Below are 13936 nucleotides of genomic sequence, written 5' to 3'. Positions count from 1 at the left end.
GATCATCTGTCACGGAGGTTGTACAAGATGATCGTGTATTTATTTGTGTCTATAGAACTGAAATGCAATTTCGTTGAGGAGGAAATATTGGCTTAGACCGAATAATAACTCTATGATAATGTTGTTTTCAGTAATTGGCATACGAGAGAATAGTACAATTGATAAGGTATACGATTACTACTCCTAATGCTGATTATGGCCGTCATATAGTTGATGGGGAAGTTGAAGAATAAAAATAGGAAGAAAATGATTTACAAAATTTCGATATCCAGTGTCAAACGTTATCTTGGTAGAATAAACGAGAAAAGAAAATTTGTTTCATTAGCTTGGAGAATATGAAAGGTCCAACGAAATCGTAGAGAAATCTTAACGCGATACAAGTTTCTTTTAAATTGCGTGTATTAGATTTCATCGAAGTTTCAGTCTCGAAGCAAAGTATAACGAGAAACTCAACTACGTCGGAGAGTAAAAATAAAAATTCGAACGCTTGCCAATTTCTGTATCGCTTTTTTTATTTCTGACAATGTAACGCTACGTTCGTTTTAGTTTTCACTACATCATTCGCGAATTTCTCGTTCGACAACTATATTTTACCGGCACGTTAACATCGATTACAATCGCAGTTTTCTTCTTTTTTTCAAGCGATACTCGACAGTTTCATCGTAAATAATACTTGACAGTGCACAAATGAGTTACTCGAACACTTACAGATGGTATTTAATTTACAGTTTTCCCTATGACATATGTACATCGCACAGCTGTATAATTCTTCAATGACTATGAAATAATTTCTTTCCATAAAAAAATCTGCTTTGTCGAAATGAAAGAATAATTAGGCCCACTTTTTCCTCCGTTGCTCTTTCATTAATACTCGAAACATTTTCATCATATTTTTATACGAGCTCTGAACCTCTGTGTATTCCTGATGTTGGGTACTTTATATCTTTCTTGTGAAATAATTTATTCGTATAATTCCTTCGCCTTCAGTTTCGTATCTCGTTAATAGTACGTGTAATAATTATAAATAATTAGAGAAGCAAACACCAGTATAATTATTTACCCTCTAAGTTAGGTTAGGACAATCTAATCAAACTATTCTAAACGTTCGATATATTCGTTCTTCTTCTTTCTTTTTCATCTTCATTTACCTTTTCTAAGTTTGTGCAATTCTAAAAAGAAACAAAAGAACAGGCCGGTATATTTCTTCATCATATTTCCTTTATTAAAATATCCATACTCTGGACATCAAAACAATTTTATGGTTCCTATGTATATTTTTCTCTTTTAAAAAATTACACTTTGCTCCTGTAATTTTCCTTCAAACCAAGACGAACATTTCATCCTCGACTAACACGACGCCCCATCGACGCTTTCACATCGATTTTTCATTCAGCCCTGGCACGCTCTCCTCTTTTCGTTCCTGCTTCAGCTCGATGACTTCCTTCGTCATCTCCCCACCGGCTTTTTCACCATGCCTCTTTATGTGCCCCTGAACGATACTCGGAAACGCGACTTTGAGATCGTAGGCTAGGCCAAGGTACGCGAGTAGATCGAGCACCAAGCTGGACAAACTGAATGTATCCGTCATTCGATAATCCCACGGGAAACTGTGATGGAAATTGTGGAAACCTTCGCCGAGCGTCGCCAACGAGGAAATGAACGATTCTCTTGCCCTGATCCTCCTGAAACATGTACACGAACCTGAGAACTCGCGTTTTACGATGTTTGCGAATAGTTTGTCTCGGTCAACCGTTGAGTTAGTCGGTGATTACTCTCAAACGGAAGTAAATAGATCCTCGACTGTGCGGGGATCTTGCTTCTAGCTTGTGTAATCGTTTAATTGGCTTAAATTGCATTGTCAATTCTTGGGATCTTCTCATTAACGATTATGTCGTTTGTGAGGGATATTTTCATATGTCGATATACGAATAATTGTATTTTGAACTTTGGAAATTTTCTAGGTTTCTCTATTCGCCTTGTTTTATCCTCTTGAACTTGGTATCTGGAGAGCTAGACCTTCTTCCTTTTGTGATATTTATGTACTGCTTTAAATAAGAGGTGCAAGTTCTTCAACTTCTCGTGATGAATTGAAGTAAAATACTGAAATATTCTCACTATCCTTTCTCCTATTTCCTCAAGATAGGAAAGAGAATAGCTCTCTAAAGCTCACGTGTTGCCAGTTGTAAAAATGTTGTATTATTTTTACGGTATACCTAGAAGGGGAAGAGTAATCAATGACATGGTATATGCAACTTACTTGTCATAAGGCTTCGATCCCCACATGTGCGCGAACGAGTTAATAGTCCAAGTTATGTGCAGAGTGGTAACGTATCGTAAGCAGTAGGCTACGAAGAAGGAAGACCAAAGTGACTCGTTCCAAAAGTACATTGGTACTGCCACCGGGAAGAACATTGCCAGGGGAAAGTAGAGATACAAAAAGTAGCTGCAATTTGTGTACACCTTGTATCATTTTCTTGAAAGACAACTTGTAAAGTGATAATATAAATGAACATTTAAAATTGGAGTTCGTGAAGGGAAATAAATACCATTACAATATCATCGATACCTTTGTAAAAATATTATGAAATAAATAAATAAATTAAAAGGAAACTTATAATTAAAGAAATTTATAATTAACGAGTGGAAAGTGGTATTACTATATGAAAGGAAAGATATAAGGTATGACTCGATTGATATTGTAAATTTAAATTTCCCCAAATTTATGAAAATGGAAACGATGATTGATAAATAATACTCACCGGTGTTGGAACATGATAAGCTTGTCGTTTAATAAATCCGAAACATCTATTTCGCGTTGTTTCTGTAACAGCAACGGGTGTTTCTTCATCATCAGCCAGCCTATATGAGAAAAGAAAAATCCTCGAGTTGAATTGTGAGGATCTGCGTCCGTGTCGCTGTATTTGTGATGAAGCTTATGGTCCCTTGCCCATGTGAACATACTATTCTGAAATGAATTCGTAGGTATCGAACGATTTAAGAGTGTCGCCAATGAATTCAATGAATTCGTTAATTTTCCGCTGATCATTGCACTGGATCGAGTAGAAATAATTATGTTTACCTGACCAGCCATTGTTTGGAAGATGACTAACGTCAATGAATTCAATGAATTCGTTAATTTTCCGCTGATCATTGCACTGGATCGAGTAGAAATAATTGTTTACCTGACCAGCCATTGTTTGGAAGATGACTAACCCAACTTTCAAAGGATACCTTGGCTTGTAGCTTCTGTGGCTGTAGTCACGATGCGCAGCAAGAGCTACTCCTTCAATCGACAGGAATGCAACGAGGAATCCTTGTGAAATTCATTTCATGTTAATAAAAATACCGTGGTTGGATATTTTTAATAAAGCAATACTCGTTAAGATTTTGAACGAAATTTCTATTTACCCTTAAAAGCAGGATTTAGATCGTACCAATGTACAGGGATTTAATTATCAGTGGGATTTCTCGAAACGACATTGTACTCTCATACAATAGCTGTACGGAAGTATTTATGATACATATAGAATATTAATAAACAAGGAAAGAAATTGATAGTATTCGCTAATGAATATGGAAACCCAGGAGTATCGTATTCATTTTTTTTGTTACGTGATCAATGAAAAGTTCGTTCGTTTAAAAGGAAGCAGCAATATCTCCAATTAAAATAATAGCGTTATTTTATCGTACAATGCACGATATAGAGAGGTCTAACAAATTGGTCAAATTAATTTCCAGCAATTTTGTTTTCTGAAAAATCAACAATGGAGAGAATTCGTATGACAATTTCATTCTGCCTTGTCGTAAAAATTTACGCTTCGCTTTATCGCGTCGTGCAATATAGGATAAATAAAACACCGAATAATTCTCAGAAATTGAATCAACGAAAATCAAATATTTAATAATACGTGTTCCTCGTTTTGCAATATCGTAAAACTTCTTCTTCAACGAAGTTTGATTACTTACCCCATAGTATAGTGGCGAGCTTGCTATGAAAAAGCGCAGTGTAGATGCCGATTAACCATCCAATCTGAAGAAGGGAATGAACAATTACGTGAGGCACGAGAAACTTGTGCTTGTAGTTCATGTCGGTGCTAAGTTTTCGTTTCTGGATCACTTCCTCCACCTCGTACGTTTCATTTTCATTCTCCTCGATCGTCTCAGATCCCATTTTTTGCGAGATGACTTTCCTACAATTACACGTGTTCACGATTAGTTTAAACGAAGATGTATTAAACAAAGAAATACGGATATGATTTGCGAACCTTAAAGCAAGAATCGACGAGCGACGTTATCGAAGCCCACTCCTCGAATTCAAATTGCTCCGGAGTTACCTGGATTTTATAGATGTCTCGAACAATATACAACTCGTATATAAAGTATATTGTTATTAACGACACGGAAGCCACTTTGACCTCTATGTATCGACCGAACAATTGATTAATTTTACGACTTTCCTCGGACTAATTGCGGAAAACCTCGTTTCCGTCGCTATTCCGCTTTTTTCCTTTTTTAAGGAATATCCGCGATGAAAAATATTCGACGAATATCACGATGAATATACGAAATTTTACCTGAAATTGCAAGTGGTATCTTCATCGAAATTTTTAGAAATTTTCTTTTGATTCCTAACATTGTGTATTTGTATATGCCATTTGCTTATAAATGCAGTTGCGAGTTGAAGTAATAAATTTGTAAAAAATTTGTATAGTTAGAAGATGAAAATGATGAAATCGCGTGATTTAAATGGAGGATAGAAGGAAACGATAACTAACCGTTCGATAATTTAGAAAAATTGTTCCAAGGATACGAAATAGGTTGTAACGTGGTTGAAAATTGAACGACATAGTCTCTGTTTAAAAATATTCATTAACTTCTTAATTAACTAGTTATCTATAAACTATGAACCTTCCAATCTACTATTTCCAATTCCCCGACTTCCGACACTACTATTCGGTGGTGTTTACATATTCATATCGCAATGATATACATATACGAGATAATGGAAAAAAGTATATCGTACATAAATATGTATATCAGTAACAATAACAATGAAAGACGCGATTGGTTGTCGAGAAAAGATGTTTACGAGGCCATTAACCAATTAAATGCCCCGTGCATCACGAGTTCCACGAAAGGGTGGTGGTGCATAATCGCGGAGGAAACGTTTTTAAATGCATATGCCCGACGAAAACGAGTTTCCAGAGAAACAGCTGAAGACGCTCGCGTCGCAAGGAAGCATCACGATCAACAGGGGCATCTGTTCGTTGGCCACCTGTCGGCAGGTGCAAAACGTACAGGCCACGTAGCCCGTTACCTTCGACTCGGTATCAATTGGCCCTTTTGTTTTCCCCGGCACTTCCACCATTCCCGTTTTACTACGTCGTAGTACGCGCGTACGACACGCGTACGTCGCCATTCCGGATGTTACCGACTCGTGCACAGGACCCACGGTGGTCCCCTCCCCCCGCAAGTAAAACCCTTTAAGCTCGAACCGTGTAAACAGGAAGCTGTCTCTCCTTGCTCCTGTGTCTTCCGACGCAGGTTACAAATAACGCCTTGGAGAACACCTGCGCGCCATCTTACCCCCGTTTCTTTTTACACGCGGTCCAGTTTCAGCCATTTCTTGTTCTTCGTGGTTGCAACGAGCCTTCTATACTAACCGAGATGCTGAGGGTTTCTTTCCATGGTGTCTCGTAAATTTTACAAACGGTGGAACTGCAAATGATGGAACCAGAAGTCGAGTTTAATTTATAGATGTATTGGTGGGGTGGATTATTTAGCGTGTATTGATTTGGGGATAATGTGAAGAAGGATAGAAATAGCTGCATGTGTGTAGAGAATTTGTACGTGTGCTATAGAGATCGTTTTAACCCTAATTGATACCCTGTCTGGGTTGTGGATATCGAGTAATAATTTTTTGAAGTACTTTGTTTTAATTTGCGTTTTGCGTTCTATGTGCGAGTGTTTATCGATGGTATTTAATTCACGAGACAATAACCCGAGTGAAATCTAAATTGAAATATGATTCAGCGATATTAATCGATGATTAAGGTTCACGCGAAGCTTATTAAATCGTTAAGTTATATTAATTATAAGATTGCGAATGATATTACTCGATACATTCGCTTCGATGGCATATGATTTACAATTTTAAACGTGGCCTTCCTGCAAAATAATCTCATGATAATAAGGGAAAGTAAATGAGATGAAAATAACGACAAAATGATTTTAGTATAATAATAGGACGCTATTTTTATTCCAGGCGGCGATACTTCAGCAGACTGCCGAATACATATACCAGTTGGAGCAAGAGAAGACTCAACTGTTGTCACAGAATTGTCAATTGAAGCGATTGGTGAATCAGCACGAGGGTGGCGATGTTCCGATCAAGAAACGCAAGCCGGACAATCAAGGTGAGTGTGCCAGTCTTATTTGCAACATTTATAACAAATTTTCAATCGAATAACCTACCCCGCATAGTATTAACCCTTTGCACTCGAGAGGTGAGCCTCAACCACCATTTTATAAAATTTGGAAGATCGATATTAATTAATATATCAAATTTAATGCAATGTAACAGTGTGCGAGGTATCGAAATCAAATAATTCTACATTTCTATTATTATTCAATTCTTTATTTACTGCTCAAAAAAGTATCGTCAGCTTTTTAGTAGAGAATCTTTGAATTTCTACTCTTCTCTAGCCAAAAGTCATCGAGTGCAGAGGGTTAACACTTTGACTGCAAAGTTGGTCATATATGACCAGTCACTCGAACTACTTACAATTGTAATAATTCAATGAAAATTGACATTTGGCGCATTTTGAATATAACAGCTAATTAGAAGATACTTTGAAATAAAAAATGTCCCATTGGACAATTAAAAATGTTGAATTTTGAAGAATAGAAATACTCCCTGAACGTGCTGAGCGAAACATGTGATTCTAGCGTGGCAGTGATAGGGTTAAAAAGTAAAATTTATCTAAAATAATTGAACGAAACGATTATATGTGATAGAAATACAATCTGAAACGAGATGTATTAAAAATTACCGAACCGAATTCAGAGAACGCAATCTGCGAACGAACGATCGCTAATTTACCCGCGTCATCGGAATAACTTACTTTATGATACTGACTCATCGCAAAGATTCGTCGAGGAATTTTTTAATTTGTCGGTGGAAAGTGGCGTGGAGATTAATATAGGAGGCGTCGTTCGTCATTTTCGCGCGAGTAATTACATTCCTGCAGGCTCTGGCCGTCCTACGCCGGATATTCTATTCCGTTCACAAGAGGGAAGAAGTCGCAATTCGATCGATAGGATCGAAACTTGGTTTACTCTCCTTTGACGCTCGCGGTGCGATTAAATTTTCAGGCTCACTCGTCCATTGGAAAGGGGGATACTTTCTTTGCCTTCGAAGTCATTGCTTTACGCTTCAGCCGAGTAACAAATTATTTGAGCATAATGAATATCGACTTTGAACATTCCTTTCGCATTTGCAGTTGAAAATTCTAATAATTTATTCGATTAGAATCACGAACAGGAAAATGAACATTAATAATAGAATTAAATACGAAGAACGATATATTAAATTTTCCTGTTGCAATTAAAATCTACCGAGTCGAAACAAACACAACAGTAAGATGTGAACAGGAAAATCCATAGAAAAATATCGCAATTAAATAAAGCCTAGAAAAATTAGAAATTTCTCTTTCATCTAATAATCTACGAGTAGAACAATCGAGTAGTGCAATTGTCATTATAACAAAGAATGAAAATAATAGGAAAGAATAATTTTTCCATGCATGAATTGATATTAGGGGACTTGATCGACATCGTGGACATTGTACGCACGACATAATACCAGGAATGTGGGTGTATTTGCATAATAAGAAATCGTGAATCTATGATCAATTGACTGCGAGATTAGAGCAGTGGGTTTACGCTAAGCTAAAGTGATAGAAGGACCCGCCTCGGACCACACCGAGACCGTGAGACCTATTCTAGATCGGCACGAGGCCCTGGGAATACCAGCTCTCTAGGTTCGTGAAACACGTCACAGATCACCACGAGGCCGTGAGACCTCGAACTTCGTCACTACACTGTTGCAGAATCCAAGTTGAGACCGGATCAAGAAACTTCCATGTTCATGATAGGGTCGTGGGATATCCTAGACTCTGAACTCGGAGATCCGTGGACATTCGAATACTTTAGTTCTACTCGCTAGACCTCGTGAACATGCAAGTCCCACAACCTCGGTGTGTTTCGCTTAGATTCCAGAACTAACGATCGGATCACAGTGTTGAAGATTCTACGATTCCATGGAGGCGTGAAACGCGTTTCACCACTCTGGTGGTTGGCGACCTCCATGATTCCAGGATCATGGGGTACAAGACTATGGTTCTTAGCCAAGTCATGGTGGGTTTCCCGATTCTAGAATAGACACGTCGTGGTCGTGGTGATCAAGATCCTCGGAGTCTTCGGTGATCCGAGATAAGTTGCGCGATTTCGGAGTGATGGTGTTTAAGGTCTTGGTGGTTAAGGCCTTAGGGTTGCCCGTTGCGCGTTTCGCTGTCTACGGGGTTCGAGATCGCACGGTCTCCCGGTGATTCGTGGCGAGTTTTATGATCCCGGGGTGGACGTATAGGGTTATACGACTCTAGGCCGTGGTGGCTTGGGACAAGTTTCAGTACTTCATGACGGGCGTTGTATGTTCCTCGAGTCTTGGGTCATGAAGTTCGATGTCCCACGATCTTATGATACTATGGAGCAGATCCTACGGGCTTGAGGTGGTTTGTGGCAGGTTCTGTCGCCTCAGATTACCGTGTGGCCGGTGCTCTGATCCCACAGTAGACCGAGCATAATTCTACGTTCCTGCTATCTGTTGGATACGCTTCAGGGTGCTGTGCATACAGTGTCGATGATCGAGTAACTACTCTTATCTAATAAAGACTTTGCAATTTGTTGGTTTTCTTGAGATCACCCTAGGCAGAATTTCTTTTTATAGTACATGGATTAAAAAATCCGAAATTGCTAATTTTCCTTTGATTTCCTTTTAATTTGGTAATATCACATTGCTGCGTGGTAAACGGTACGTGTCTGGATATTCGATTATTTAATTACAACCGAATAGTTATTTCCTTAGTAAACATATCAAGGAAATGATATTTCTCATTAATTTCGCTGCATTTATGCATGAATCTCTGATCACGTGACTGATGTTAATGAAATACACGCAATCATGTCCAATTTGAACTCCGAAATTGGAAATTTTGACGGTCGTAACTGTGAAAATTCCATCTGTAGATTTAATAACTACCGCAATTAAGAGTCTGCAGGTAGCCATACTACATCCATATGAAAGCTAACGACGCTCATACCGTGAAAGTAATAGGAAATACCCCGAATCGCGTGATTAAAAGGTTGAATCCAACGTTTCACTTAGCACAAGAAGTAAATTCAGCCTTACATTAACCTTTAGCGATCCAAGTATGTACTTTAGACACGGTCATTTTCGAATCGAATGTCTTCTAATTGCATTTCCAAGCAATATCAAAGTTCAGCCTTCCATTATCCATACATTTTATTATCTTTCGCAACAGAAGCCCTTTCACGTACCGAAAACTATTTAAAAAATCTCCTCTAACGCTTCGCTAATATTTCCTAACAGGACAAATCCGTTACATCTTGCGAAACATATATGTAGAATGGCAATGGCCGATTCGCGATTTCTTTCCGAAATGATATCCTACACATATGAGAGAAATAACTCGGAATTACGCGTTATCTTTGCCTGTCTAATCGACTAATGAATTTCCCATGGAATTTCTTCGTTTCAGGAGGTGTCGTGGTCAGTCTACCAATGCACGTTAGCGAAAGCGGTGACGAAGGATTGGGTAGCATGTCCCCTGAACCATTGTCGGTAATAACGGTGACCACAGAGGGACATTCCGTGGTCAACAGCGAGGTAGTGGAGCTGAGACGACAGTTGGAGAGGGAGCGTCACGCGAGGTTGCATCTTGAGAAGCAAATGAGGGCTATACAGAGTCAACTCTATCCGGAGAGATTCAGGGATAATCAGCTGGTCACTTACCAGCCGCACGAGGTATCTTAATAGTAATATCTTTTCCTTTTCGAAACTCGTTGACAACGGAATGGAAGTCGCCGAACACGTACGATTGCGAAGTCAACGAACTCGAAAATTATGCACGCGTGATCACTCACGTGTAATTATACATCCTGTACTTAAACAAACCATAAACAGTGTTTGCAACGACGAAATCACGCTAAAACGTAAACTAAATTATACGTTTCTTGAACCAAGTATAGTACTTTGTAATTGATCGATACTATCCCAGTTTAATCCAAAGATTAGGAACCATTAAGAACCATTAGGAACCAACACCTCAGGTACAAGTGGACATAGACAAATTCCAAATCACACGGTGTTATCGCTCAACGAGTGATAGCTTATAGATTATCCCGTTTCAGATCTAGACTCGACTGTTTAACAGGATTTTAACGCAGCTCCTATTCCTCAGGTGATCGAACACACGGACAACGTGATTGCTCAGGAGACAGAGGAAGCGGTCGCTGCTCTTCAGGTAGTTTCCGTGGTGTCCTTGGCATCGGTTGGCGCAACGCAAACCGTGGAAACGTCTAGTCCGGATCCAAGTTCACCACCCCTATCTCCACAGCCCGCCGACATGGTACCAGAGGAGATCAAAGAAGAGGAGGCTGGCCCGGGTTCGCCGAAGATCGTGACATTCGCCCAGAACCAGGTGTTCTCCGCGATCGACGAACAGACTACCGGCGACTCGTTCTCCTCATCCAGTCGTGTCACGTACGCTGCAAGTACAGGGGAGTTCAAGAACGCGTCGCCTCAGTACATCACCACCAGCCCCAGCAGGCCATTTTCACCGGCCGCAGAGCCGCAGCGACTACCCAGCGTCCTCGAAGCGGCGATGAAAGCGGAACCGAAGGTTGAAGTTGAGAGGTAAGTGTACCGGTTTTTACTCCGTGCTTTTTCTTCGCATTATCGTGCACGTAGGCCTATGGGAAATTACGTTTCTTCGATGGAACATCGGTAGTTGGCTTAACACTGTCAACGTACAAATTGCATTCGAAGGTAACAGAGGCAGACACGATAAGTCCATTGTTCGTGAGAATATAATTTTCACGGGACTAGCAATAAGAGTGTCTTTTTATTTGAGTTTAGACTTAAATAGGAGACTCGGTTGAAAGTGTTCTCTTACTTTGAGAATAAAGCTAGCGCAGGAAGTGAGATCTGTATTTATTCAGAAGCTTTTGTTAAGAATTTTTAAGATTTTGTGAATACGGAAACATGCTTTTTGATCATATCTCTGAGCCTTTTGAGCATTGGTTAGGTTAAATTCATAGACTGTTCCAACCTGTCATATTAGAATACCCTCTGTTAGCCAGGAATTGACATTGAAATAGGGAAATGAACAAAGATAGACTTGTATTTTCTCCGTATATGTTTTTCATTTATTTCTAAATAACGGGTTATTTTTAGAATGCATGCTCACGTTCGTATATATGCATATTGTTTGGATTCGTTAAGAATCCAAGTGTTGAATACTATTCCTCAAATGTTCCTTTCCTTTGTTAGTTCTATTATACCTTTTTCTTCAATGTGAGACGTGCAAATAATTTACCTGGAGTCAACGTTGAGCATTTCTTTTCGAGATACGCACAGATCCACAGAAACCGTACAAGACAATTTGAAAATGGTGTATAAAGATTTAGTTTGGAATTATTTTACCTATCATAACTACGAGATAATTAGTCTTGCGTGAGAGATAATCAAATATTATTATCGCGATTCACTCGTATAGCAGAATAAACATAAAGTATTACGGTATCAATAATGAAACGATATGTTAATAATAATATGCATGAAATTTGTACCGATTTCTTCTACGTTTTGCGATTCCATCGGATTAGCGAATTTGGAAACAGAACGGTTTAATAGATTCATAAATTCATTATAAATTCATTAGACTTTAATGCCGAATTGATTATTCAGTTCTAAATATTCATTTCGTATATTATGACACCTTGCACGCTATCGAGGAAAGGGAAGGGTAGAAATTTTTGAGTAACTTCGTCGTGTGCTAATAAACGTCGATAAGTACCTATCAATTTCACTTTGAACTTTACGCGGTACACTTGTCTAGTTCGCATTCACTATGTAGAGTAAATGTCAAGGTAAATACTAATACGTGTCTTCGTCTTGTTAATATTTCATTAAGCGTTGATAGTAGTTCTTGTGAGTACTACCACTTCACTGATAACAACCTATAAAGAGCGGTACAGTAACGCAATAAAATGAGAAACTTGACTGTATATTTATCTAGTAATTTTTATGACCAGTTACTAAATCTTCAACACCTTCTTCCTATTGTCTCGTATAGTAAGTCTTTCTTCGTATCGTCTACATACATTCGGTTAAAGAAATTCGTTCATTAGCATAGAAATGCTGTCCGTGGACATCGTTATTATTCGCGCATCTTTTTAATATCATTGCAATCACATCTCACGACTAGTGTTGGTAATCGCGATGTATTACCAAATCGTAACAATAATTAATTGAGCCATCAGCACTGATTAACTAATTAATTAAAACGTCACGATAAATAACAGTACTCGTGTGCTGTCCATTGCAAACACGTTAAATTTCCCATATCCTTCACCAAATGCCCTCTACGCCCCTTATAAACTACCCTATAATAACCCCGTAACCGCTGGAATTAGAAAAGAAAAGGTGGAAAGAAAGGAAAAAGTAATTGTAATTACAGGTTGCCGTCTCCATCGAACTCCTTGGATGACGGTTCCCCGCAGGCGAGGCTCTATCTGGCTAACACCTCTCGACAGAATCTGGAAACAATCGTCGAGGCAATACGTCACCTCGAGGGTGACCATCTGTTCAGCGACGAGCCGGCGCAAGACGTGCCACTGGCGTTGACCAACAAGCAAACGGTCAACACGTCGGTGAAATCGTCTACGGCGTCCAGCACGTCGCCCACGGCGAAGCAACGGCTACTGCAGGCCGAGTTCCTTCAGTTCCACAGACAGCAGCAGCAGACCCAACAGCGACCGGGCGTGATCGTAGTGAAGCCTTCGTGATCGAAAGGCGCGTCGCGATCAGCAAACTGAACGCGTGCGTTCGCCGCGGCAAACTCGCCTCCGCTCGAGGATAACGAACAATCCAAAACCCGCGACGCATCGAGACATCAAGAGGAAATCCTTCTAAAAGTGTGTACACAAAATCGCGTACGTTAAATAGTAGCAGAGAGACGAGAATTGAAAAAAAAAAAAAAAAAAAAAAAAAAAAAAAAAAAAAAAAAAAAAAAAAAAAAAAAACAGGAAGATAAAGAAGATAATCGAGGATGAAGAAGAAAAGAACGGATCTTTCCGCAACACAGTTTACGCTCGAGCCGGAGGTTCCGTTTCCTCGAAGACACTCGGGAAGGCCTCCTTGCGTTCGGCGTTGTAACCGCCGACCGACCATTGTATCGGTGTTGCTCGGTCGGCGTTTTCGTATGTTCCTACTGCCTGTCGTCCACCTTCGTTTCGATCGAGCACCGATCTGTCGCTAATGTCCACCGAGGTCTGCGCCAAAACTGTTGTTGTTTCCGTTCGAGGGATTTAGATGGAATAAATCGTTTGTTGATCGATAGGGGGTCGAGCGAGCAGTTGGTCGCAATTTAATCGCGGTTAAATCGCGACGAAACAGATCGAACAAGAGCGATCCAATCGCACGTTCCTTTTCTGTAGAGGGGGTTTGCGGTTGGTTGAAATCTCGAAACGAAGGTAGGGCCAAAGTCGAAGCTCGACGAAAGGATCCTCGCCACCGAGTCGTCGAAATGTTTCCCTTTCACCCTGACCCCTGTTCTTCACTTGTCATCTCCTG

The 13936-nt window shown here is 39.7% G+C and overlaps 2 protein-coding genes across 2 annotated transcripts; one reads left to right on the top strand and one right to left on the bottom strand.

Moving 5' to 3' along the window:
* Window positions 1-1320: 1320 nt before the first annotated feature.
* Window positions 1321-4330, bottom strand: LOC108552555 ((11Z)-hexadec-11-enoyl-CoA conjugase). Its single transcript, XM_017907167.1, has 6 exons — window positions 4266-4330; window positions 3967-4190; window positions 3183-3313; window positions 2760-2965; window positions 2258-2443; window positions 1321-1682 (listed from the first exon to the last, which is right to left on the bottom strand). The coding sequence occupies exons 2-6, from the start codon at window positions 4169-4171 to the stop codon at window positions 1373-1375; spliced, it is 1038 nt and encodes a 345-aa protein (XP_017762656.1). The 5' UTR covers window positions 4172-4190; window positions 4266-4330; the 3' UTR covers window positions 1321-1372.
* Window positions 4331-5180: 850 nt separating this feature from the next.
* On the top strand, window positions 5181-13237 carry LOC108552554 (uncharacterized). Its single transcript, XM_017907166.1, has 5 exons — window positions 5181-5294; window positions 6266-6416; window positions 9840-10105; window positions 10542-10996; window positions 12822-13237. The coding sequence occupies exons 1-5, from the start codon at window positions 5181-5183 to the stop codon at window positions 13147-13149; spliced, it is 1314 nt and encodes a 437-aa protein (XP_017762655.1). The 3' UTR covers window positions 13150-13237.
* The last annotated feature ends 699 nt before the right edge of the window (window positions 13238-13936 follow it).

This window comes from Eufriesea mexicana, unplaced genomic scaffold (assembly GCF_001483705.2).
Source record: "Eufriesea mexicana isolate 0111107269 unplaced genomic scaffold, ASM148370v2 scaffold7078, whole genome shotgun sequence".
In the NCBI taxonomy this organism is placed as follows: domain Eukaryota; kingdom Metazoa; phylum Arthropoda; class Insecta; order Hymenoptera; family Apidae; genus Eufriesea; species Eufriesea mexicana.
The sequence above is the reverse complement of the archived record's forward strand: the minus strand, read 5'-3'. Positions and strand labels throughout refer to the sequence as shown.